Source organism: Geotrypetes seraphini, chromosome 4 (genome assembly GCF_902459505.1).
Source record: "Geotrypetes seraphini chromosome 4, aGeoSer1.1, whole genome shotgun sequence".
Taxonomy (NCBI): Eukaryota; Metazoa; Chordata; class Amphibia; order Gymnophiona; family Dermophiidae; genus Geotrypetes; species Geotrypetes seraphini.
In genome coordinates, this window is record NC_047087.1 from 181,513,037 (window position 1) to 181,540,481 (window position 27,445).

Below are 27,445 nucleotides of genomic sequence, written 5' to 3' on the forward strand. Positions count from 1 at the left end.
CTTTCAAAGTCATTCAGTTCCATCCCAGGCAGAGCATTATCTCAGCTCCCCACGCCCACTCTCCCCTACAGCTACTCAGATCTTATATGTATTTACTTGTAATTTCTAGGAGGAGGGTGGGTATAAATAATAGGGAGGGATACTTTGGAGCAACACTGCTCTAAAGCCCCTCTCCTCTCTTTCCATAATCATCAGAATTAATGACTCTAACATTAAAATTCGCCCTGATACTATAAAATATATATATATATATATATATACATACATAAATATACACATGAAAGCTTACATTGTTTTGTAGCAGTAGGCGGGTGAGAGCATAAGAGATTCATGGATGGAGACTGAATATGCAATTTCTTTTCACCTTGCCAAGAGCTGGCCCTGGGCTGTGCCTGGCCTAAATTTTTTTTCCCTTCTTTTGCCATTTCTATGTTATCAGGCCCTCCCACCTCCCTTCCATTCTTTCCAGAAAATTACCTTCAAAATTGATTTCCACTTTTACAAACAAATATAATGGGAACATGAGCCGGCGGGGGGGTGGGGGGGGGGAGAGAGAGCTAAGGCTGTGATGAATTAATGCTGTCAGGTGTTAGGCCTCTTTTGTTTTTACATTATTGTAATTTTTTGGTGCCTTTTTAAATCATGCCTGAAACTGAAGGCCCCTTTTCCTCTGTTTGACCCCCAATTCCCTCAGTCCTTCACCCTTAACCTCCTTTGGCATTTCATTCATACCACTGTAACTCTAAGGCAGGTCTGTACTTCCACTAACTCTAACTTATTACATTGATCAAAAAGTGAAAAGTCAGGAGTGAATGAGAGGTAGACACTACAGAATGACATGGGGACAAATTTTCCCCACCCCCACAGGAACTCAATTTCCCCATCGCGTCCCTGCGAGTTTTGTTGCTGTCCCTGTCCCTGCCACATTCCTGTAAGCTCTGTCTTAACTGCACAAGCCTCAGACACTTATGATTTTAAAGTTTTTGAGGCTTGTGCAGATGAGGACAGAGCAGAGCAGGTGGTTGTCCTTATGGATGAGTACAACTTAGTTGAGAAGGTGGTCCTGGAAAGCACAGAGTGCTTTGCAAATCACTCTCAGCCTGAGGAGGTTCATATGAAGGGTCCTCTTGGAAAGGTTCTATAGACCTTGAGTATGGTGATTGTTGAGGTGGTCTCACCAGCCTAGTGTGGAGGCATCAGCTGTCAAGACCTTCTGGTGGTGGAGATTGGAACAAGAGGCCGCTGGAGATGTTGGTAGGTGATAACCACCATTGAAGCAATGTTCAAAGTGCTGAAGTCACTCTGAGCTGTTGTGAGAGCCATCTGATTGCTGGATACCATTGGGCTGAAAGTGTGCTCTGAGGGTCTCTGAAGTGCTGGTGGGTAAATGAAACCACATATACTGTGGAGACCATGTGGTCAAGAATTCACAGCATCTGATGGGCTATGATGCAGCAGCAGCAAGAGAAGGCCTCCTGGCAGAGCTGAATCAGGATATTAAGTCTCTGTTGGGGGCAGGAATGTCCGAGTAAGAGTCATGTCTAAGTGGGTTCCAATAAATTCCAAGGCTTAAGTGAGTTCTAGGGGAGCACCAATAGGCAAACCTTTGTTTGCATTGCTTGGTGAGTTTGATGAGGCATGACCGCCTTGATCAGCCAATCGTCCAAGTAGAGGAAGATCTGAAATCACTAGGTATGGAGAATTGCAGCCACAATCATCAGCCATTTGGCGAACAATCTTGGGGCTGTACTAGAAGCGATGCATGCCTATGTGGAAGCAGAGATACTTCTTGCGGGTGAGACAAATAGAAATATGAGGGTAGGCTTCTCTGAGGGCTAGAGAGCATAGCCAATTATTCTTTAATAATTGTAGTGGAGTTCCCAAGGAAGCCATGCAAAATATTTTCTTGACTAAGTAGGTGTTGAGGACTCAGAGGTCTAAGATAGTATGGATGTCCCCGGTCTTTTGGGGAATGAAGAAATACATGGAGTAGAATTCTCTGCCTCTCTCCTACACAAGGACTTCCTCTATGGCAATGAGCTGGAGGAGGGAACATGTCTCCTGGTGAAGGAGGGTCCATTGTTGGGTACAGAAAGACTCACTTGGAGTGTGCTTCAGAGGTTTTGTCTGAAAGTGAAGGGTGCAGCCCTGATCTACCAACTGAAGGATCCACTGGTCTGTAATAATCTGGGCCCAGCATCGATGGAAATAGGTGAGGTGGAGGATGAGAGATGCTGGTCATGCTTTCTAAGATATAGTCAAAAGGACTGCTGCTTAGGTAGAGGAGGCAGAGAGATTTTTTGCTACTTTTGCTGCCTGGATTGTTGCTGAGTCAGATAAGTGGATGTGGAAGACTGGCTTTATCCATGTCTAGGGTAGAAAGAGGAGCACCTGTAGGCATTGGAATACCTCCTGGGTGGCTGAGGCTGACTTGATCTGGAGAAAGATACAGCGATCATGTTATTGGCATGACACTTGATTCTCTGGGAAGTCTCCTCTATGCATTCTCCAAATATTTTTCCCCCAAACAGTGTATGTTAGAGAGACAGTATATTGAGATCTGAGATCCACAGCCAAGCCTGGCTTCTCATTGCAATGGAGACTGCAGACATTTGGGAGGTAGCACTGAACGTGTCAAATGCAGAACATGCTATGTATGTCCTGGTATCCAGGAATTCAGCCGTGAGATGCTGGTAAGAAGGAAGATGTTCTGATGAGATCTATTTATCATACTCGGACATCTTCTGAACAAGGGACTTCAGTTAGAAGTTATAATTCAGGATTCTATTAGCCTACATTGATTCCTGGGACACTCTGTGGCCAAATTTATCCAGAGTTATGGGTTCTCGTATGGGGGGGAGGAGGGGAGGTTGATTTGGGTTCTTGCATTGTGCACAATCTGTAAGGCAGACTCTGTGATCAAAGACTGATGTGGTAACTGTGGTCTGTCAAACCCTGGGCAGGTCTGGATGTGATAGAGAACACTTAATTTTTGCGGCTCCACTGGGGCATCAAGTGGGGAAGCCCAGTTTTTGAATAAGGTCTCCTTCATAAGGTGGTGCAGTCCTTAGACTACTTGGTATAGTCAAATGCAGCCATGAGCTCTGCTCGAGGCTAGGCTGCAGACTCCATGGTGATTGGCAGTATCTGCCCCATCTGTCCAATAAACCTCATGAAAGACAGACTCTCTGGGGGTGACCTTTGACTTGAAGACTCATCTGCTGAGAGGCCAGGATAGTTACTGGAACAGCGGAGAGACAAATTGGAATCATACCCCTCATGGATAGGTCTTGGTAGAGCATGCCTATAATGGGGACATCAAGGAGATTGTTGTAGAGAACAATGGGATGATTTGTGATAGGAAGAATGGCGAGAGGAGTGTTTAGAGCGAGATGAAGAGCTATGCTCCCTTGATGAGGCTCTATGCCATAATCATGATGCTGGGTGCTGGGTCTGTGGGTCAACAGCAGATGCCAGTGATGGTTTTCACCCATGTGCTGCTACACCAGTCACCAATGAGGTGTGCCAATGATGTGCATCGGGATCAGGCAGTACTCTCCAACATCTGAAGATCCGAGATTGGTATCTTACTGGAGATTCTATGTGGCCCTCAGACAATCATCTAATAGAAGGCTTTGAGGCAGGGTGTGGCATTGTGTGTGCTTGCAGAAACCCAGATAGTTCCATCTGCAAAAACTGAAGAAGCTGTTTGGGCATAAATGGTGCCAGCACCAACACTTGCAAAGGTGCCATTGGCATAGGCCACGTCTAGTGTCGAGGCACCAGTGACCCCACTGTGGAGGCAGGCCTCAAAGAGGAAGACTGAAGAGATGGAGATCCAGTCTCAGTATGCTGGCGTCTACTACACGCGGATGGTGAAGAGGACTGGGAAGACACTGACACAGACCTGGAGAGGGAGACATACAGTAGGTTTGCTTTTCTGCCCTCTTACATGGTTCGCCCGAGGGTGGTAGCTCCGATGAAGCAGACGCCATGAGCGGTGGCACTGGAATGGCATGGGCGTTACCCCATATAGTGTCCCCATAGCACCTATATAAGCTCCTCAAGCCACGCTTCTTGGAAGTATGCAGCCTCTGTAGACAAAGGATTCTGCAGCTGAATGAGCTGATACATAATAGCAAAGCACAGGATCTGGGGTTATGCTACTGTGTCAGTGCTAGCATGTTGGGCTGAGCACTTGACTCTGTGTGGGCTCCACTATGACTTGGGGTTGGCACCAATAAGTCCTTCACCCTCTTCCTGGGGAAGCCTGGGTTTCCCCAAGCACTTTGGGCCTGGACATTGGTTGAGACTGATCAGGGCCCAATCCAAAATGATCCTTTTCGTCTGCAGAAAAAGAAGATGCATTTAGGCAATAAGAATAAGGAATACGAGTATACAATGTCAGGTGCAACTCTGGGGAAGAGTGAACAAGAAAAGGACCTGGGTGTACTGATAGATAGGACCCTGAAGCCGTCGGCACAATGCGCGGCAGCGGCAAAGAAGGAAAATAGAATGTTGGGCATGATAAAGAAAGGAATCTCGAGTAGATCGGAGAAAGTTATAATGCCGCTTTATAGGGCAATGGTCAGACCCCACTTGGAATACTGCGTCCAACATTGGTCTCCCTACCTAAAGAAGGATATAAAACTGCTGGAGAGGGTGCAGAGACGAGCAACAAAACTGGTGAAGGGTATGGAGAAACTCGAATACGAGGACAGACTTATAACACTAGGATTGTTCTCCCTTGAGAAAAGGAGACTGCGTGGGGATATGATCGAGACCTTCAAAATACTGAAAGGAATCGACAAAATAGAGCAGAGAAGATTATTTACATTGTCCAATTTGACACGGACTAGAGGACATGTAATGAAGCTAAGGGGGGACAGGTTCAGGACTAATGTCAGGAAGTTCTGCTTCACTCAGAGAGTGGTTGACACCTGGAATGCCCTCCCAGAGGAGATTATGACGGAATCGACCGTCCTAGGCTTCAAGAGCAAACTAGATGCATATCTCCTTAAGAGAGGCATATAAGGATATGGTGGACTATAAATTAAGCCAGGTGTACACCTGGCAGGGCCTCCGCGTGTGCGGATCGCCGGACTTGATGGACCGAAGGTCTGATCCGGAGAAGGCAGTTCTTATGTTCTTATGTTCTTATGTTCTTATGTTAAGATAATAAGCAAAAAGAAAAAGGTTTTAGATGCCTGCGTTCGGCTTCTTAACTCTGTGGAGATGAAAAACTGCAGCTATTGCTATGCTATTATGTTCTTTCGGAGAGCTGATGCACGGGAGCCACGGGTGCACCCAGGACTCTTAAAGTTGTAGCGTACTTTCAAACATCCACGCCAGGGCTCCATCAGATGATGTCACCCATATATGAGATTATCCGACCTGCTTGTCCTGGGATAAAGATGTTTCAGTTCTGTCAATTGAAATCCATACCATGGATGACAGAGAAAGCATAAGACTCCTGGGGTGAGGTGCACATGGCTAAAGTCTCCTCTCTTACCCATGTCACTGCGCTTTGGATATTCAACTTAAAATTAGTAATATGCCTGTAGTGCAAGTCTTGCTCATTCATCATAATCTCAAATTACACAAATCCCAGAAATACAGGTCTAGAAACTTCTGGCAATATAGGCACCAAGAGAGGTGAATACAGAGCATGCCAGAGAGAAAGCCAGCAGAGTGCCAAAAAAAACTGGAAAGTGAGCACCAGAGAGAAAGGCATTGACTATCCTGGACAGATACTGCCAAAAAGATGATGAGAGTTCCTGAGAGACAAATTCCGGGAAGAAAAGACCAAAAGTTTTAAGAATGAGGTAGACAAATTTGGAGCACTGGGATCATTCCTTGGTATGCAAGCTGCCAGATAATAACTGCCAGGGATACCAGAGAATATCAGAGACAGAAACAAGAAATAGCTACATACTAGGGCATTCTAAGATATTTAATTTAGTTTGGGGGGTCCATTGACGTCTTTTGTACAATTGTTATTGTTGTTTTTTTTTAATCCTTCTTTTAGTTGCTTTATTTCAAACACATCCAGGGGGGAGGGAGGGGAGTGATATATCTTTAATGTGATTCTTTGATGTAATTGTGGGGTGGGGAGGGCTTATGTTGTTGCAATACTACTGACTGGATTTAAGCACTTATTTGTTATTGATATGAATATTGTGTTGCACTTTTTGTTAGTAATGGAAAATCAATAAAGTTAAAAAAAAAAAAAAAAAGGAAATAGCTTTTTAGTTATTGTTTGCATAAACTTATTTTTCAGTTTATGAAAGACTTATGGAACAATTTAATATAAGCTCACATCAAACTTATCTTATACATAGTTTTGAGTGGGGGAACATGTTTCTCTACCATGTTTCGCTTGTTGCCGAATGAGGAAATGAGTGTGGAAAATCATATGAGGCACAAAACACGCACTTCTGAGGATCTAGCAAGATTTAATGAAGAAATGTATAAGCTATTGATTAATAGGGCACTCTATTAATAACACAGGATAAAAAAATTTTCTGTCATGTTGGGCTAAAATCCCCATGAAACAACATGAGGAATGACATTGCTATTCCCCCACATAGTTTCAAATAACTCCATATCCTTAGCAGTCTCTAGACCTACTTCTGGTGCACTGTGTTTGTTTCTGAAAGTATGGATAAACAAATATAGGTGAATAATAATAGAAGGGGACCTGAGTGTGGAGAATCTTATGTAGCAGTACTTCTGAGGATCCAGCGAGATTTAACGAAGAAATATATGTGGTGATATTGCATTTGTAGAAGTAGTTGATTGAAGTGAGCAGTATCAATGAGTAAAACAGCTAAATATATGTAGTTATTAATCAGTAATTCATACTATGTTTCAAGAGGTTGCACTATTGACAACATTGCCCTTGAAATAAAAACCCAGAAACACCCCCCCTCCAAATGACATGAAACTGGAAAATCCCATAAACAAAAAAAATGTAGGCCTGCATAGGGTTACCAGATTTTACTACTGTAAAATCCGAACCCATAGCCCCACCCAGTTCTATCCAGCCCCGCCCCGTTCTGCCCAAATCACACCCCATTTCCGCCCCAACCTCACACCGCCCTCTCAAACTGTTCTCGTGCTCGGAGCTGTGTCAGGAAGGCATCTACCCATGCGCAGGTATGATGCAATGATCTCACATGCCTCCACGCATGCACGTGACATCACCGCATTGCATCCATGCAAGCGCAGATGCTCTCCTGACGTGGTTTTGAAAAGCCGTCTGGACGCCTGGTAACCCTAGGCCTGCACAACTCTAGCAAGAGTTAGAGCAACAGCTACTACATATGAGGCAAATACCCGGTATCTACATTCACGGGCTTACATTCTATACTCGTTTTTTTAACATTTGGATATAGCCCAGTCTTTTCAATTAGGGTTGCCAGATTACCTCTTTAAAAAAAGAGGACATCTGGTCCTGCCCTGTTCCATCACAGCCCCACCCCCACATGAACCTCCCTGAGCTCAGGACTGCATCTGAACATGCTGGACATTGACGTGATGAACTCATGCACATGCGTGCATGCATATGATGTCATCATGTCAACATCCATGTAGGCGCAGACGCCCTCCAGATGCAGCCCTGAGGTCGGGGACTTCTAAAATGCAGACAAATGCCAGGTTTTGAAAATCCCTCCGGGCATCTGGATAGTCCTCTAAAAAGAGGATATGTCCAGGTTTTCATGGATGTCTGATAATCTAATTGTCAGTAGTAGCTCAAGGTGAATTGCATTTAGGTATGCAGGCCTTTCCCTGTCTCAGGAGGGTTCACAATCTAAGCTTATACCTGAAGTAATGAAGAGTTAAGTGCCTTTCCTGAGATCACAAGGAACATCAGTGAGATTTGAACCCTGGTTTCCTTGGTTTTCAGGCCCCTGCAGTAACTATTTGGCACTCCCCCTTGGTCTTGCTTTATTCTCCAGTCCTTTCCTAATAATTTTTAACATTCCATTTGCTTTTACCATATTTTATTGCTCAAAGAGCACTTGACAGAGCTGTATGTATAGGTCTTGATTGATCTACTGTGTTTTCCTGACCTTGACAAGTTTGTGCTCTTCAGTATAATCAGTACTCTATGTTCCAAGTCTTTATAGACCTCCCTACTTGAAGCTTTGAGTACACCAGTCATTCACAGCAGGCAAACAGAAGAACAGAAGAGAGTAAAGCAATGTGTAATGTAACCACTCCAAGCTACAATAATCCCATCCATCCCTAAATTCCCTCTCTCTGTTTCTGTCAAGTTCACTCTGAAAAAACGGGTGCTGATTGACAAGTGTCTCTGGATTTTTCTACGTCCTAATTTCCTCACTGCCGGCGATCTAGCCTGTCTGAAATCCATGGGGACTCTTCAGAGAAAGAATAAACTACCTTGCCCAGCTACAGCTTTATCCAGAGCATGCAGGAGCACTAAGGAAGCCAGCTAGCCGAACTCCCTGTGCCTATTGCCCACAAGGAGAGCAAGAAATGTTTTAGGGATCAAACTGTAGTATGCTGAGGAAGTGAAAACCCACAAGGCTGATTCATAGAATTCATCCCAAAGTGGTGCTAAGAGAATGTGCTGGATCTTATTTCTATAAAGATTTGCAGGAGCTGTTCTTAAGAAAATCAACATTCCCAGGAGCAAAAGTAAGCTTTAAGAAAGCCAGGCTAAAGGTTAGGAAGCCTCGCCTCTTTCTATAATTCTGGTGTTCAGGGACTCTGGGACACAGGAGCCCTGTGTGTCCACAGAAAAGGCTCCAGCAACAGGTTTCATGATAGGTTTTTGCCAAACCGGTTTTCGAGCTCTCTTTTATCAGGCACCAAGGATGTACATTTTGTTTCATCTGGGTGCATGCTAAAACTTTTGTAAAACAGACTCTTAACATTTATGTGTTGATTATATGCAAATACACGTAAATAAAGATGTGTAAAATACATGCATAGCATGTATTTTACACATAAATAGAGCATGATCAAGGCTCACACTTATGCATATAAATTATGGGCCAAATTCTATATATGGCATCATAAAATCAGTGCCAATCAGAATGGCAATTAGCACATTTCTATAAAAGGCACCTACTAAATACAGATTCGTGCTTGGCGGCCATAAGCAGCATAACATTTAGGTACACCCATTTTGACCAAAGAAAACCATGCCTAAATAACTTTGCTGAAGGTAATTGCCAATTAGGTTGTGCCCCAAATCAGCTATACAGACCAATTTATGTGTTAACTTAGGCCCACATCCTATATATGGTATCCTATGTGTTTATCGCTGGCATTTATGTGCAAGCACTTCACCAGCTCTGTGGCTGGCATAGCCATGGTGCTCATGTGTAAGAGCAAATATGTATCTTATCTGTTATGCTATTTTTTATACAACAGATACCCTCTAAGTGCCTGAATATAGTCACATTGTTCTAGAATTATCACCTTAGTGCTCATTTAACTAAGGGGCCCGTTTACCAAGCCAGTGTATTTCAAACTTTTTTTTAGCTCCAGCACACTAAACAGAACAAATGTTTTTCACGGCACATTATGATTGAAATTCTAAAATTGGAAAACCAACAAAAAATTAAATTTGAGAGTTATTTAAAGTTCTTTAAGCTATGTTTGGGTAATTGTAACAACAGTGAAACTAAAGTAGATAGATTGCTCATCAATGCGATGGATGTGCTTGTTTTAGGAGTACAAATTAACTCAAAATGTGGCTCGATAAGTCGACAAACAAACACGCATTTCATCATCCACCATCTGCAGTCATTCTCTTTTATTCAATTTAATTTCTGTCAGAGCCGAAAATCCAAGTTCGCAAAGATAAGAAGATCCAAATGGTAACAAAGCCTTGATTACTTTGCTCAAGTTAAGACCGATCGCGTCAAGGAATGATGCTTGTCTGGGAAGTTGTATCCTTACGCACACAGATGCTCATAACATTGACAGATTCTTGCATACGTGATGTGCATGTCATCTGTTCTAATTTATATTTATGAAGGGAATTTAAAAAATGAATTCTGGAATCTCTTCAGGGCACACCACTGTGCAGTGGCACACAATTTGAGAGAAACCACTTCGCTCATCTGGACAAAATCTGCTTACAGTACCTTCTCTAAAAATTATTGGAACACGTAGATCAGACATGTTCACTGTGATGGGACCTCAATGGTGGAAAGCCCTACCACAATACATTAGAATTGAAAAAGATATCTCAACATTTAAAAAATTATTAAAGACTTATTTATTTAATGACGCTTTTAATATTTGAAACTTTTTATACTTTTTGGATATGCTTTTAATAATGCTATGGTTTTAACACCCCCTCCTTTTGTATTTTCCTTTATTTTTCTACTAAAAAATTTAAAAATTGTAATTTTTAACCTTCTTTCCTCCCGACTCATGTATGTATAATATGTAACCACTATGTATATTGTTAGTTTCTTTTTATTGCTCCTTATTGATTTTGTACATCGCTTAGTAATTTTAATAGGCGATTAATCAAATACACTAATAAACTTGAAACTTGAAACTTAAGTTGTGGTCAACACTAATGTGTACCTACCGCAGCAAAAAATCACTTTCTGCAGGGTGTGCTGAGGTGTCCCTTGATAATTTTGCCATGTGCACTATCCACGTGCTCAAAAATAAAAATGATTTTTAGTGCTATGGAGAATCAGGGGCGAGGAGGAGAGGTGTTCTGCACTCGTCAGTTAGTGCAGCTACATTCCCGCATGCAAACTGAGTAGCACATAGCACGTGAGCCATTAGGGCCAGTTTCTATAAATGGCACCTAAGGTAGGCGTTGCTAGTGATGCCTAACCAAAATCCGCACGCAACCCAAATTATGTTAATTAGCATAAATGGTGTGGTATTTGACCGCGTCAATGAAATTAATTGACATAAATGTTACAAATTAACTAATTAAGAGTTCCACATGGAACGCAGAGCAGTGCCTAGCACCGTCTAACTTGAGGCACCATCTGACACTTAACGATGCCTACCTGCAAAGTAGGCATGGTTAGGGGAATGGGTGTGGTAAAGTTTGACATTGCTAGGCATGCAAGATAGGTGCCAGTAAATTAAGCTTGGTAAAACCTAGCCTAATGTGCTGGGCGCCTTCCTTAGTGGTGCCTAATGATGCCTAATTCCACTTAAGTGACAACCACGCAGAGTGGCACCTACAATGTAGGCACGCTTAGGTGCTGTTTATACAGTAGAATCTACAAAATAGATGTAGTTATGTGTTCACGCGTTAATAGCTATGCACTAATGGGACAAAGCATACATCTGCCTGTTTACTCCTAAAATCAATGTCTCAAGGTCCTTTTAAAGCAGGGTTCAAAACAAACTGAACCTGGAAACAGCCAAGCAAAAACCCTGGGGACATCCATGTTTGGGATAGTGCTTCAAAGTGCTCGGTCTTATATGGTTTATGATTGGTTACTGCAACAAGCTATGACATCATAGCTAATATGAGCTAATTAGATTCAATGAGGCTGATATTCAGCGCTATTTAGCCGGTCAGGAACAGCTCCCAGCTGGCTAAATAGGGCATAGCTGGCTATCCGCTGATATTCAGTGGGGGATAGCCAGCTATCTCATGCTGAATATCCAAATCTCTGGATTGGCTGATGACTGGCTATGCTCCATGACACAGCTGGTCACTGCCAATATTCAGTGGCTCGCCAGCTAAGTTTGGTGGCCAAAGACAGCCACCTAAAAGGGTGGTATATCTTTGGCTGTTGAGATTTAGCTGGCTAGCTGCTGAATATTGACATAGTTGGTTATGTCCCAGCCAGCCAAAAATAGACCGGAAATTCAATGCTGGTGGTTGGATATGGCACCAGCACTGAATTTCCAGTATTACCGTGAACTACGGGAGATCATTGGCAATCTCCCATGGTCTGAAACTCTGAATATGAGCCTGAATGAGTTTGACTCTCTCACTGAAATGATTGGCCTTATCAATTATCTGTGCAGATTTTTAAAATAAGTGGTTTAACACAGGCTACATTTTCTCAAATTAGAATGTAGTGATACAGTCTCCATAACAATAAGACAGTTAACAATTCACTTTTCTTTAGAACACTTTCAGTATGACACTGTTATTCATTTCAAGTATGTTATTTTGATACTCTTCTTTTTTCATAAATCGTAACTGCTTTGGGTCTATTTTTTGGAGAAGATGCTACACAGTCCTTAAATGAATGCAACAGAACTGCCATCTTCCAAATAAAGTTTAGCATGAACTGAAAGATTATAAAATTATAACCTGTAATCCAAGGGGGCAGAGTTTATGAAGGTTTTGGTCAAAAGGCTTCTTAATTTGGCTTGTGCTTTGGAGTTGCAATTTTAAAAATTCCAGTGGGGGGGTCAAAGGTCAAAGTTCCACCACCAAAAATGTCTTCTGTGACTACTTGGTGGCTGATGTATCTCTCTCTTTCTCAAGGTACAAAACTAGTACAAGCAAGAAAAGTGGTCTATTCTTGTAAAGGGCTAGTTCAACTGTTATGTGATGCTCTAGACAAGAGCGAGCTGGACTCTGGGAACAGGGAAAAGATATTGAAAGGGGAGAGGGCATGATATAATGACTTTCTAATTGAAACATAGCTAGCTGATCATCTTTCTTATTATGTTATATATATGGAATCAGACGTTTACTTTTTGTTGAACTCTAAGAAAGAACACAAACTAGCTACTTAATTTATACAAAAGAGTTATTGCCATAGCTATTCTATTATTCAAAGCTATCACACTTCCCTAATAGACCCTTGCACTCTTTCCTACTGTGACGTGTCTATCTTCTCTGGAAGAAATAAGGAATCCCTTGGCATTGCCTACCTCCTGGTATATCTCTTCAGTGCAAGCAGCCTGAATGCACTTTTTTGTGTGGTTGGAAAAGCAAAAAAAGACCAGGTAGTCCTCTTCCTGTCCTGGACCGCTCATCCAGGCATCCGTTATTGAACCCACACTGTGCATCATTCTGGCTGCCTTCGCCCGACCAGGGAGTTTGGCTACATCATCTTGACACATAATTATCTCTCCTCTTCTTAATCATCCGTGCTGCTCTTACTGCCTAATGCAAGCAACAGCAGCAACAAAGATGACAGACGGAGAGAGAGAGTGTGGAGGGGGTTGGGAGAGAGGTAAAGACAAGGGGGAATGGAGTGAATGATCAGCTAAGAAAGGGACTGAAAGGTAGCAGAGAGAGATGGAGTCAGAGAGAGTGACGGAGCAGGGAGAGGAAGAAAGACAGGCCGAGAGAACCAATAATGGAATCTGAGTGACCTGATTTTTTTTTCTCTCCTCTCCCTTTATATGCCAACGGCTACAGAACTATGGCTAGCATTACACAGACAACGAGCTCATTTTTCAGTGGGATGTCTGGGGAATAATTTGAAATGTCTAATCTGGATATTTAAAATTATTCATGTATTCAGGGGTGCTATATGTATAGTAAGCACGGGTGAATATAGAAGTATCCATAGACATCTCACTACGCAGATAGTTATACAAAGAATTTTCATATCTATAAAAGGCCTCTTACTATATAAAATTTGAGAGAGAGAGAGAGAGATGTGAAAGAGGCAGTCAAAAGACATACCACTTCGAGCGGCAACTCCAGCAAAGCCTCTATGAACACCAGTATGAAATGTATTAATGCATCGATTCAATACAGCCACGTTTTGGCATCCGCCTGCTTCAGGGGAAATAAATCTTATTGGACAAAAAGAGAGTGCTCCACTGACAATATAGGACTTGCTGACTGAGAATCTCCTAATGCATGACTTCACAAAGTGTATGACTGTGATTCAACTAAAACAAAAAAGTTGTGCAATACTACTTGATATTACAAGATTCTCACTCAGCAAGTCCTATATAGTCAACAGCGCACTGTCTTTTTCGTCAATAAGATAGATTACCCCTGATGCGGAAACGTGGCTGTGTTGGGTTGATGTGCTAATATTGTAAATGTTGCCATACTGGTTTGGTGTTTTTACTGCTGGTCCTCCTGTAATTGCCACTCCAGGTGGTATTTCTCTTGACTCTTATAAAATTAGCACCGGTATAAAAGCTTGGTGAAATTAGGTGTGAACTCGTATGCATGTTAGGGGAGTAAGCATGTTAGGGGAGCAGTTTGCGCAGTGTCGAGTTGCAATTTGCACATGCATTTTGTAAAATACAGGTGTAGGCACATACCGTATATACTCAAATATAAACTGACCCAAATATAAATTGAGGTAACCTTTTATCCCTCCAAAAAGGAGGAAAAAATGTTGACTCAAATATAAACCAGGGAGGGTGTGTGTGTGTGTGTTAATATTCAAGTGCAGTGCCTTGCCTTGCCCTGCCCTGTCAGGCTCTGCACCCTGTTCTCCCTCCCTCACTGCTCTGCTTGGCTCTGCATCCAGCCCACACACTCTCTCCCTCCCCTGCCTTGCCAGTCTCTGCACCCAGCCCCCACTCCCTTCCAGGTTCTGTACCCTTTCCCCCCTCCTTCCTGATGCCTTGCAGGCCTCCACCAGACCTTCCATGAGACCTGATGGTCTAGCGGTAGCTGGGACAGGAGGGATCCCTCACTACTCCTATCCCAGTTCAATTCTAATTATTTTTATCTCCCTCCCACCTCCCCCGTGTACCTTAAGTATCCCTGGTGGTTCAGCGGTGAATCACAACACCTTTCTTCGCTCCTGCCCATGCAGAAATGCTAGCTAATTGGCTGCCGCGAGTTCTCGCAGGACCACAAGAACTCGCAGCAGCCAATCAGCTAGCAGCTCTGCACAAGCAGGAGTGAAGGAAGGTCACTCCTGCCCATGCAGAACCACTAGCTGATTGGCTGCCATGAATTCACGGCAGCCAATTAGCTAGCAGTTCTGCACCGGCAGGAGCGAAGGAAGGTCACTCCTGCCACAATTCACTGCTGGACCACCAGGGAAACATAAGGTACGCGGGGGAGGTGAGAGAGAGATAAAAATGATTAGAATCGGGCTTGGACAGGAGGCGGGAGGGATCCCTCCTGTCCCGGCCACCACTGGACCATCAGGTCTCATGGCAGGCCCAGTGCCAGTGGAGGTAGTGATTTGCCCAGGAAGGAATTTTTACTTGGTCTTACTTGGAGGGCCCTCTGGCTTTGGATTTCTCTCTCGGAAATATCTTTGGAAGAGGGGAAGACTCAGAGGTACAGAAATTACCAACAGTGAGTACCCCAGCTCCCTCGGGGGAAGGAACAACTGTGGAAGCAGTGTCTGTTTTGAGACTGAATATAGTGACTTTGGATACACTATGGAATGCCAAGCAAATATTGAATTCTTCTTTGATGGAAGTGGCTACTAATATTTATTCGGATATTTCTAATGTGAAGAGAGCTCTGAATGTTCATGTTCAAGCGTATAACCAGCATGAGGTCAAGGTAGTTGCTTTGGACACTATCTATTGTGAGAGATTTATATTTATCTCTGTGGAAACCATCATACGGAGTTAACCCAAATATATCACCTGAAATGGGGTTAAATTTAACTGAGTTTCTAGAGTCATCTTTGGACGTAGTGATACAAAGAACTGCTTTATTTGTGACCTTTGCTTTAGAACTGGACAGGAATGTTGTTCTCAAATTGTCTCAAATTGATTTTTCATTATTCTTCGAATACAATACCCCACTTGGAGTATTGTATTCAATTTTGGAAACCTTATCTGGCAAAAGACATAAGAAGACTTGAAGTACTCCAGAGAAAGGTGACAAAAAAAGGTAGGAGGTTTGCGCCAAAAGACATATGAGAGACTAGAAGCCCTGAATATGTATACCCTAGAGCAGGGGTGTCCAACTTGCGGCCCCGTGAAGTATTTTGTGCAGCCCCGGTCGAGGGCAATGCAGTGTTTTCCACTGCTGCCCCCGGGTGTTTACCGTCTTGCTGGCTCCCTCCTCTGTCTTGCTGCAGCATTTGCAGCCCCAGAAACATTTTATGGGCCAATGTGGCCCAGGGAAGCCAAAAAGTTGGACACCCCTGCCCTAGAGGAAAGGAAGGACAGGGGAGATATGATGTAGACATTCAAATACTTGAAAGGTATTAGCGTAGAACAAAATATTTTCCAGAGAAAGGAAAATGGTAAAACCAGAGGGCATAATCTGAGGTTGAGGGGTGGTAGACTCAAGAGTAATGTTAGGAAATTCTTCTTTATGGAGAGAGTGGTTGATGCCTGGAATGCGCTCCTGAGGGAGGTGGCAGAGAGGAAAATGGTGCCAGTTTTAAAAAAGTGTGGGATGAACATAGAGGTTCACTAATCAGAAAATAATGGTATATTACATGGTCTGTGTTCCGATTATGGCCATCAGTTGAGAATGGGCTGAGATGGTTTAGATGGGCTGGAGTGGGCTTTGACAGAGACTCCAGTGGATGGAACATGGGCACAGTACCAGGCGGAGCTCTGGGTTCCTCTGGCCCTGAAAAATCTAAGAAAAAGAACAATTTAAATTAAATCATTATTTATAGAGAGTGTATGTTTGGGCATACTGGATGGACCATTTGGGTCGTTATCTGCCGTCATTTACTATGTTACTATGTTATATGAATCAGTTGTTTTGGGTTCCAAAGTTAGAATATGTCCTGATATTTCTAGGTGTGCCCTAAAACAATGCCAGGAGTTTCTGGCATTGCGCCCTATGGTGCAGGGTCTGGGAATGTCTTTTTTTCTGATTTCTTTGTGTTGTAATATTTTTGAGAGAATTTTTTTTTTTTTTTTTGCCTTTAGTAAATCTAGACATCTATTGGATTTTGTAGTTTCTAAAGAAGAATTTAAAGTGATTGTGTGATTGTCTCTACATAGGATATACTGTAGAGCTGGCTAAGGCATTTTCCCTGATTAGGCTTTCTGCTCTGTAAAAAAAATCTTTTTAATTTCCTTTTCCTTTTTCCTTCTCTTGGTCTCATTTTCCTTTGATATGTGGATGATACTGAATATTATTTTTCCTTTGCTGAATTATTGTTACCATGTTTCTTTATTTCTAAGAATTACATTGTGATGTGATTGTATAAATTTAATACTTGCAATAAAAAGTACCCCCTTTTTATGAAGCCGCATTAGGCTTTTTTATCACCAGTCACAGCAGTATTAGCTCCAAAGCTGATTGGAATTCTATAAGCATCGGAGCCAATACCACCGTGGCTAATGATAAGCCTAATTCGACTTCGTAAAAGAGAGGGTTACCCACCATGTGTATAAATTATGAAGGAAATTTTTTATGTGGTGTCAAATGTTAAGCTCTTCTTCCACGCCAAATTTCAGTGTGGAAAAGCATTCTAATGACTGCAAGGTGCTGGAATGGGACAGAAATGGCAGACCTGTTGAAAACACAATGCACCCATTTATAGAATAGTACATAAGTGCTTCCACGTGGATCTGCAAAGGAGCATGATCATGGGAGGGGCAGGGGCCGGGGGCATTCCCTTAAAATGCATGCAGTGTTCTAGAATTCAGGGGATCCGTGCCCAGCTTTCATGTCGGGATTCACGCCCAATTTCAGTTGCTTTTAACTCCTTGTTCTCAAAGCTGAGCATGAATCCTGGTAATGTGCATTATTCTATAAAGGACATCGATCCCAGAACACCTATTATAGAATACCATTCAGCACCAAATTTTGAGAGACATTTATAGAATTTTCTTCTCTATGTGGAAGTGTTGAATACTGGCAGTTCTATCTATAGCTCATGTCTCATGTGGATGCTCTATCTATACCTGATTTTTATGTGGCTGAGTGAGACAAGTTTATGCATAGCAGCTGAGTATCAGCACATATACATTGAAGGAGACAATTCTATAAAGTGGCACACGCAGCTAGCCACTTTTTAGGTGCATCAAAGGCACCAATAATTGACAGCTATGTGCACTAGTCTCCACATTCTACATATGGCACCCAGAGTTGCATGCCCAAATTTGATGGTGCGCCCAAGATATGCACGTAAATTAATGAGTAACAAGCCCTTAACTGTCAATAAATGGACACTAAAAATCAACTATTGAGATTAACTGTCATTCATTAAAATGTGCAAACACATCTGGTTGCATGCTACTCTATAAGGCATGTTGCCTAACTCTATAACTCACACATGTGATTCGTGCCTAATTTTAGGTGACTCGTTCTAGAATGAGGCTCATTATTTTCAAGAAGGTTTTTAAAAATAAAATTTATGTCTTGATGATTTTGATATTGAGAATGTAACTTTTCTTACCATTGTGCTTGTTTATAAATTGAATGTTTTTATATAACCCGCACAGATTTTGGGATGTGCGGGATATAAATTATTTTAAATAATATTAATAATAATAAACAATGATGGATGCCTGTGTCTGAGAACTTTCTGAATGTGGTTACAATTAATTCCAACAGGAACTATGACAACATAGTTTGAGTGCTGGTTGACCTCATCCACCTATTCCTGGCTAATAAAGAGATTGAGAAGAAGAGCTTTCAGGCAACACAGCTGTGTTGAACACCAGCTCCCATTGCTTAAAGTGATCTGGCCAGACAGTTGCTTGCCAGAACTCAAGAGCCTGAGAGTGCAAAGGATTGGATGAAGTCTTACCTTCATCGCGTTTCCTCTTCTCACCATTGGACCGAGGAATCCCCAGGATCCCATTAATGGAGTAAGAGCCCACTGGATCATTGGAGGCACTGGAGACGGGAGGCGATGCTGTGCTGGGAACTGAACAAAGGCAAGAACAAAGCCCATGAGGAGAAAGCACAGCATCAGGGACCCACTGACATAAAAGTTAATTTAAGGATTGGGCAAGACTGACACACAAAACGCTTTCTACACATAGTTATGTTTGTTCATTGATATACCACCATATCTAACAAAAGGTCACAGTGGTTTACATATAATGAATCACAAAAGAAAATAACTTCATTCAACATAGGAAAGAATACACTCATTCAAGACAAACATACCATGCTATCTGTAAAAAAGAACAAAAAATTTTTTACACTTTATCCAAGTTAAAACTAAAAAATAATAATAATCAAAAGAGTATTAATGATAAGGTTCCACCAATGTGTCAACCCTGCTCCACACCAAATGCAAGCCTAAAATAATGGGTTTTGAGTAGGACTTTAATGGATAACAAGGAGGAGATCGTTCCATAACTTTAAAACCAAGAAAAAAGAGGCTGAACTCCTGGTTATTTCATGATATGCTACTTTAGGAGGAGGCAGAACCAAATGAGGCACATCTAGTGAGCATAGTGAATGACAGGGAGTGTAAGGTATGGTGACAGATAACAGAAAAGATAGAAAATCTACCCCACCCCTTTTACTAAATTGCAATAGCGGTTATTAGTGAAGAGAGCCACGCTGAATGCACCGCGCTGCTCCGGACGCTCATAAGAACTCTGTGAGCATCGGGAGCAGCGCGGAGCATTCAGCGTGGCTCCCTACGTTAATAACTGCTTGTGCGGTTTAGTAAAAGGGGAGGGTGGGTACATGAGATACTTCATGTGCAATGACAAAGATGTTAAGCCAAGATTAAAATTGTATTATGCCTTCAGTTTGGCATAGTTCAATTAATAACTGCACCGGGGCTGTTTTATACCCTTATATTCAGTGCCTGGATACTGACAGTGAATTTCTAGGTATAATTAGGCCACTGCCATTTATTCAGATACCAGAAATATTCAGTCCTGTACTTGGATAAAGTTAAGGCAGCCTAAATCACTACTAGCTGGGTAATGCCTGACTGCCTATGCTCCACCCCCGGCCATATTGGTCCAGATTCATCCCCCAGAGAGTGCCAAGCAGGTCTGTCTAGATCAGCAGTGTCAAAGTCCCTCCTCGAGGGCCGCAATCCAGTCGGGTTTTCAGGATTTCCCCAGTGAATATGCATGAGATCTATTTGCAAGCACTGCTTTCATTGCATGCTAATAGATCTCCTGCATATTAATTGGAGAAATCCTGAAAACCTGACTGGATTGCGGCCCTTGAGGAGGGACATTGACACCCCTGGTCTAGATGATCAGTAACATTATGTGGCTCATAATCTTTGCCAAGTTTTACATTTTCTTCTTCATATTTTTTGACTGACGTTAAAAACCTGTCTCTTGGCCTCCTTATAGTTTGAATTGATTCTGCAGTGGCTACCCCAGAACCTGTCACCATACTCTGAATATGAAAAACTTCCATCCCATCCCTTTTCCTATTGCCCACAGCCAGGGTTTTCTAGAATATTCTAGTTTGTAATCAGCAATATCTTTTCTCCTTAAGTAGCTAGCTAGTTTTCAGAATTTAGTTGAATTTATTTTTTATTTAAAACCTCAGATGATTTCATTCAATAATTTTCCCAGATTCTCTGGAGAATTTCATAATGTAGTAGTTTTACTCCCTCCCCCTCCACCTTTTACAAAACCATAGCACAGTTTTTAGCATCGGCCATGGCAGTAACAGCTCCGATGCTCATAAGAATTCTATGTGCTTCGGAGCTGTTACCGCCATAGCCAGTGCTAAAAACCATGCTATTGTTTTATAAAAGGGAGGGGGGGAGTTAATGTAATTGTCCCCTGGATTGTATGTAGGTAATCAAAGTTGGTGGTAGAGCCCAGATACGCATGCCAATTGGGTGCTAATAACCAATTGACATTAGTTAAATTTAATTGGCACTTAATCGGCCATAATTTGGATTTATGTGCACATTTGTCTAAATCCTATTCTATAATACTGTGTCTGAAGCGTCTCATACACAACCCAAATGGGGGCATGGCCACGGGAGGGGCATACGCATGTTAGGGGCATTCCAAATATTTAGGCCCAATGTTATAGAATGCTGATGTATACCAGGTTTCAGAAGGCATAAGTTCTCAAGCCTAAAGGAATCCATTACAAATGCTATTCTATAAAGGGCACCTTAATTTGAGAGCCTGATTCTATAAAAGATGCCTATAGTCAGGCACCTAGATCAACGTGCCTAACCGATCTAGGTGTCAATTTAATTTTTTTTAAAATTTGCTTAATAAGCACTGATAATTGAAAGCTCCACTAAAAACCAAATCAAAGACAATTAAAAAATGAATTTGCCAGTAGGCACCTGACTCGGTAGATGTTTACTGCTTTGAGGTAGGCGTCTACACTGAGACACCTACTGGCACCTACCAGCAAGTAGGCATGGTTAGGGACATATTTGGGGTGGACTGAGGTGGAGATTAGACATGGATTGACTTAAGCACACTCATTTAGGCCAAGAAAACCCTGACCTAAATGGCAATGTGCCTAAGGATTTAATGCCTACCAGCACCTAAGAACGCTTAAGGCACCACTTGATGCGATTCTATACATGGTGCCAAGTGGTTGATTGACAATCGTGCCAAATGGCACCTAGGAGTTAGACATTGTTTCTAGAATCAGGGCCTTACTGAATCCGGTCCTGTGCTTTTTCTTTGGTTTGGTTTCTTTTGTTTGTTTGTAAGCAGCCCACAGCAGTCATCTGTTTTTAAGCTGCAGAGAGCCACAGGCTAAGTTAACCCTAGATATTCAATGCCAGGCTGTGTCCAGGTTCTATAATTGAATATCCAGGTATGTGCCGTCACCCAGAAGTTAACTAGGCACCAGCCAACATTCAGATCAGTGCCTTGTTAGCTCAGAGAATAAAGTTAGGACGGACTTCTTGCTGTCCTTTTAATGTGCCTACTTAAATGATAAGCAGACTGAATATCACTGCTAACTAGTTGAGATCCAATTTCACCCAAGCTTTGCCCCTGGACTGCCCTGCCATAGTCTAATAATAGTGGAAGATATTCAACATGTTTCAGTAGAGAGCAGTTTAAGTGCCACTGAATATTGGTAGATGGCCAGCTCAGCAGTGTTTAATAGAGAAGAATCCTCTCCTACCTGGTTAAACCTTTTTGAATATTCGACCCTAAATTTTAATGTCCATAATACATAAAGTTTTATATTTTTGTGATTTTTTTTCAACACAATCCAAAAAAATATTTTAAAATGCTATTAATTTTGATGTGGGCTTATGTCTATCTATCTCAGGGATCTCAAAGTCCCTCCTTGAGGGCTGCAATCCAGTTGGGTTTTCAGGATTTCCCCAATGAATATGCATTGAAAGCAGTGCATGCACATAGATCTCATGCATATTCATTGGGGAAATCCTGAAAACCCAACTGGATTGCGGCCCTCAAGGAGGGACTTTTAGACTCCTGATCTATCTGATACCGGAGCTGTCCAGACCCTAGTGCTGAACAGGAGAGAAATATACCTTAATAACCTCCTAGCTTTCAAATAAAAGGTATATACTTTCTTTCACTGCCATACTTCCAGTTTTTAAAAATCCTCTTCAGCAGTTCTGTTGGCTAGCTAAGGAGATAGCTAGTTATTGGTCATAGGAAGCTGAATAGTTAGAGCAGCAGGTTGAAAACTAAGGAAGCAATGATTCAGATCACCACTGTCACTCTTTCTTATCTTGGGCAAGTCATTTAACCTTCTACTACCTCAGATACAACTTCAGTGGCACTTATCTGAGTAGGTTTCAAGTTTCAAGTTTATTTAAAATTTCTTATACCGCCTAATCAGACTTCTAGGCAGTGCACAAAATTATAAGAACTTACTTTGGCTAAAATACAGGTTTAAAATGAAAAACATCTCTAAGGAAGATGACAACATTCAGAGATATTTAAACCATGACAAACGGGAACAGAAGATAAAAAGACAAGAACTACAATATTCAAGGTAAAAGATAACATTTAGGGGAAAAACAATAGGGGGAGATACTGAGGGTAAAATCATTCTAGGTTGCCCTTACAAAGGCAGTTAAGTCTCAAAGGTGTCAAGAAATAGAAAAGTCTTAAGCTTTGTCTTAAATTGATTAAGGATAGATACATCCCACAAATAAGCCAGGATACTGATCCATAAAGAGGGAGCATTGATGGGAAAAATGGAAGATCTCATTGTGGTAATGTATTTTAGTGACAGAATATCGGAGAGTCTTAGAAAGACTGTATGGAATAAGAAGATTATTAATGAATTCTGGCTGATTATTTTGTCAGGTTTTGAATGTTAACAGAAGAATTTTATAGGTGATCCTATGTTCTACCGGTAGCCAGTGTGCTTTGTATAAGAGGGGAGTGACGTGATCGTATTTTTTTTGCATTAAATATTATTTTTATTGCGGTATTCTGTACTATCTGGAGTCTTCTTATTTATTTATTTGTATTGCCCTTGTAGAGGGCATTGCAGTAATTAATACAGGAAATCATGAGGGAATAGATCAGGACGTTCAAAGAGGCGGGTTCTAGCAATTTGGAGAGAGATCGAATCATGCACAGCCGATAAAAGCAATGCTGGACCACTGTAATAATCTGAAGATAATAGTTGAATTTGTTGTCAAAAGTGACTCCAAGTAATTTTATTGAAGGTACAACTTAGATGGGGAGAGATTTGAGCTTGAGTGGTATCTGTAAGGACAGTCCTTCCTTAATGGGAATGATCATTCCTTTGGATTTTTCTATGTTAAAGGAAAATATATTAGAATTGAGCCCAGAGTTAATCTTTTCTAATTTTTGGTTTATGGTTCTTACTTCGTTTGGGTTAAGTCTATTTGATGAACTAGTTGGACATCATCCGCATAAGCGAACATTGTAAAACCAATAGATTGGCCTAATGTTAGTAGGGGGGCCAAGAAGATATTAAAAAGTAGAGGAGATAAAATTGAACCCTGTGGGATGCTGTATTCAGTCAAGAAAGAGTCTGAGGATGTTGCATTAAAGACTACCTTGGATGTCCATTCTGTAAAGAAGGGTGAGAACCAGTCCATGACCTGGTCTGTGATTCCAATTTCACCAAGACGTGACAGAAAGAGTTTGTGATCTATCATGTCATATGCTGAGGAGAGGTCTAGGGAGATGAACAAAACTGACTGATGGTGATTAAGATTAAAGTATTTTTGTGGTAATCCAATATGTGAAAGTTCAATAGAGTGATGTTGACAGAATCCAATCTGATTTGGGTGTAAAACTTTAGTTTGCTCAGTAAAATCTGAAATTTGGCGAAAGACAATTTTCTCCGTAAGCTTTGCCAAGAAAGGAATATTAGCTATGGGACGGTAATTAGAAACCTCTTGCATGCTGATTTTGTGGTCCTTGATTATTGGATGGACGGTCACCTCTTTCCATATTTTGGTAGTGTTCCTGAAGATAGACTTGTACAGACCAGGTTTAGGATGTCAGGACCAAAGATAGAAAAAAAGCATTTCAGAAGAAATGGTGGAATATTTTCTGATGTGGAACATTTTATGTTCAGCGAATTCAAACATTTCTGGATGTCTTGAAGAGCTGGTAGAGTAAATCTTGAGCATTTGGAGAGAGGAAGATTTGTGGATGCAGTCGTGTTGCCTGCAACCCCAGGGACAGAAGGAGTGGAATTAGTGCTGATGACGCTTGCTTGTGAGGTAGTACCTCTGATTCTTTGGATTTTATTGATCAAATGAGAGGCAATTGTTTGAGCAGAGGGTAATTGAGCAGACATATTAGGTTCTTTCTTTTGTGTAATTAATTATTTTACTATTGCATATAGCACGGAGGTGTTTTTTGCTTTTTTTATTTGTTTAGAATAGTATTCCGTTTTTTGCTCTATTGATTTCAGATTTGTAATAGATTGATCCTTAAATTTATTTAGGTTGTGAAAAGTTTTGTTGTGCCGCCATTTTCTCTCGAGAAAGTGTAGTTGTGAGGTTCCTGCCTAGATAAGTGCTTCTCCCCATGGCCTGTCACTGATTTTCAGTGACATTATTCACATAACATGTAGAAAGAGCCATCTAGGCTTAAAAATAAAAGCTGGCCCAAGAGCACAGGAGAATCTGGACCACAACTCAATAAAGCAGCATTATCCAGATACCCTGGATTCTATGAGTATATGGTACCCAAATTTGTATGCACAAATGTGGGTGTGCTGCTGAAATGCTCATGCAAATTAATTGGTTAACAAACTCTTAACCATCTATAATAGGGTGCTAGCAATCAATTATTGATGTAATTGACATTCATTAAAATTTGCTTGCATATCTGGCTGCTTGCTATTTTGTAATGCAGAGCTACTGAATTCTGGTCCTCAAGCTCTACAGGCAGGCCAGATTTTCAGGCACAATGAATATGCATGAGAGAAATTTGCATGCACCTCCTCCTTTGTATTCAACTCTCTCTGGAAACCTGACTTACCTGTGGACCAGAAGTGAGTAGTCCTGCTCTAAGGCATGATGCCTAACTCTAGTATCACGCAACTGAAAAGGTGATGTGGCCATGGGTATGTCAGGGGCATTCCAAAATTTGTGTTTGTAATTACAAAATATGACCTCAGCACGCCCAACTTGGATGTCAGCATTTCCACCAGGTTTCAGCAAGTGTAAGTCTGGCACCTAAAGTTTGGCATGGGGATTGTGCTATGTGCTATTCTATAAATGGCGTGGGCCCTTTATAGAAAACCACTTAGGGGGAAATACTATAAATGGTTTCTAAAAAGATAGGCACCTATAGCATGTCAATCATGCTTAGGCACTTATTACAGAATCACACCTACTGGCACCTAACTTAAAACATGGATGCCTGTAACCATAGGGATGACACTGGAGGACCTATCTGGACTAGCACAAAACCGATTTCTTTTTAGATCCGCAATTCACCAAGTTGCTAGGACTCAAGCATGAGTTGATGGCACCTAACAAAAACAACAATGTAGGCCAGGGTTTTATAGGCCTTCATTCCAGATGCCTAAGTCTTTTAGAGAATCTTGTCTAGTGGTACCTGAATCCTTCCCCATCCCTAAACATGCCTACTTTGGTGTTAGGCACCTTGTGATAGAGTTATGGATAACATCAGAACTGTAATTAGTGATAAAGCTGGGAAAACACTCCAGAAGAGGAAGAAGGCAAGAAATTGCCTTGGATATTAGAAGAAACTAGAAAAGTAGCAGAACAAAGAAGACAAGCAAAACTTTCCAGTGATGGAGAAAATGTATCACAAATAAATTGAGCGTTTAAACGTTAAGTTCAGCAAGATATGGAGCACAATTTTAAGGATTTATGTCAGAAAATTAAATTGGAGCATGTATATGTAAAAAAAACAGATTAGTTCATCAGGATGTTAAGAGATTGAGGCAGACATTCCAACCTCGATCTGGAATGCTTAAAGATGCCAATGGAATGATAAATTGAATGATCCACAAAGCATTAAAAAGAGATGGAAAGAATATACAGAAAATGTATACAAGGAAAGCAATGTGGGAAACATTGGGGAAATTTAAATGGACACTGACACTGAAGAAGAACCAGATATTTTAAAAGAAGAGGTTAAAGTAGCAATTGAAGCTTTATCAAACAAGTCACCTGGCATCGAAGGTATTCAAACTGAATTAATTAAAAGCTCAGAAGGTGTTATCTTGGCTCCCACTCAACCAACAGATTTGGAAGGAAAACATTTGGCCAACCAATTGGAGAAGACCACTTTTTACACCTATACCAAAGAAAGGCAATGCAAAAGATTGTAACAAGCATAGGATGATTGCATTATTTCTGCACACCAGCAAAATTTTGCTGAAAATAATACAACAAAGGTTACAATCATACATTGAGCAAGATCTACCTGAAGTTCAGGCTGGTCTCAGAAAAGTTGAGGAACTAGAGATATTATTGTTAATGTTAGATTGATATTGGAGAAGAGTAAAGAATATCAAAAGCCTGTATACTTTTGCTTCGATTATAGCAAAGCTTTTGACTATATGGATCGCAATAACCTATGGAGAATTCTAGTCCAAAAGGGAATACCAAACATATACTTCTGTTGATAAAGAGCCTCTATGAAAGTTAAGTAGCTGCAGTGAGAACTAAATATGGCAGCACTGATTGGTTCCCAATAAAATGTGATATAAAGCAAGGATGCTCCCTATTTGTTTAATCTTTATGGCAAAACTATTTTTAGAAAAGCAAATTCAGAAGAAGAGAGCATTGGTTTTAAAGTAGGTGGTTGAAAATTAAACAACTTGCATTATTCAGATGACACAATGCTCATTGCCAGTAGTAAAGACATGTTGCATCTACTGAGAAAAGTTAAAGCCAAAAGTCATAACATGGGATTAGAACGAAATATTTTTTAAAAAAACAAAGATTATGAATATGGAAAATGATGAATAATTTGAGCTTGAAGGTGATATAATAGAAATGCAATTGGTTGCTCTTTAATGAAAGCTCTTGATAAGGTATATAAAGGCAAGGAAATAACAGTTATAATGAAGATCAAACTGGTCCATGCACTCATTTTCTCAGTGGTCAATATGAATGCAAAAGCTGGACAATATGGAAACAAGACCGAAAGATGATTGACTCATTTGAACTTTGGTGCTAGAGAAGGATTCTATGGACCACCAGGAGAATACACAAATCGATTTTGGAACAGA

The 27,445-nt window shown here is 41.2% G+C and overlaps 1 protein-coding gene across 15 annotated transcripts in view; it reads right to left on the bottom strand.

Moving 5' to 3' along the window:
- The window catches only part of PAX2 (paired box 2), a 371,803-nt gene that overhangs the window by 149,527 nt on the left and 194,831 nt on the right, over positions 1-27,445 (bottom strand). For all 15 annotated transcript variants that reach the window (XM_033942589.1, XM_033942601.1, XM_033942593.1 and 12 more), the window contains one exon: positions 18,597-18,716. In XM_033942589.1, the coding sequence (XP_033798480.1) occupies positions 18,597-18,716 (120 nt within the window). The remainder of the gene's footprint in view (positions 1-18,596; positions 18,717-27,445) is intronic.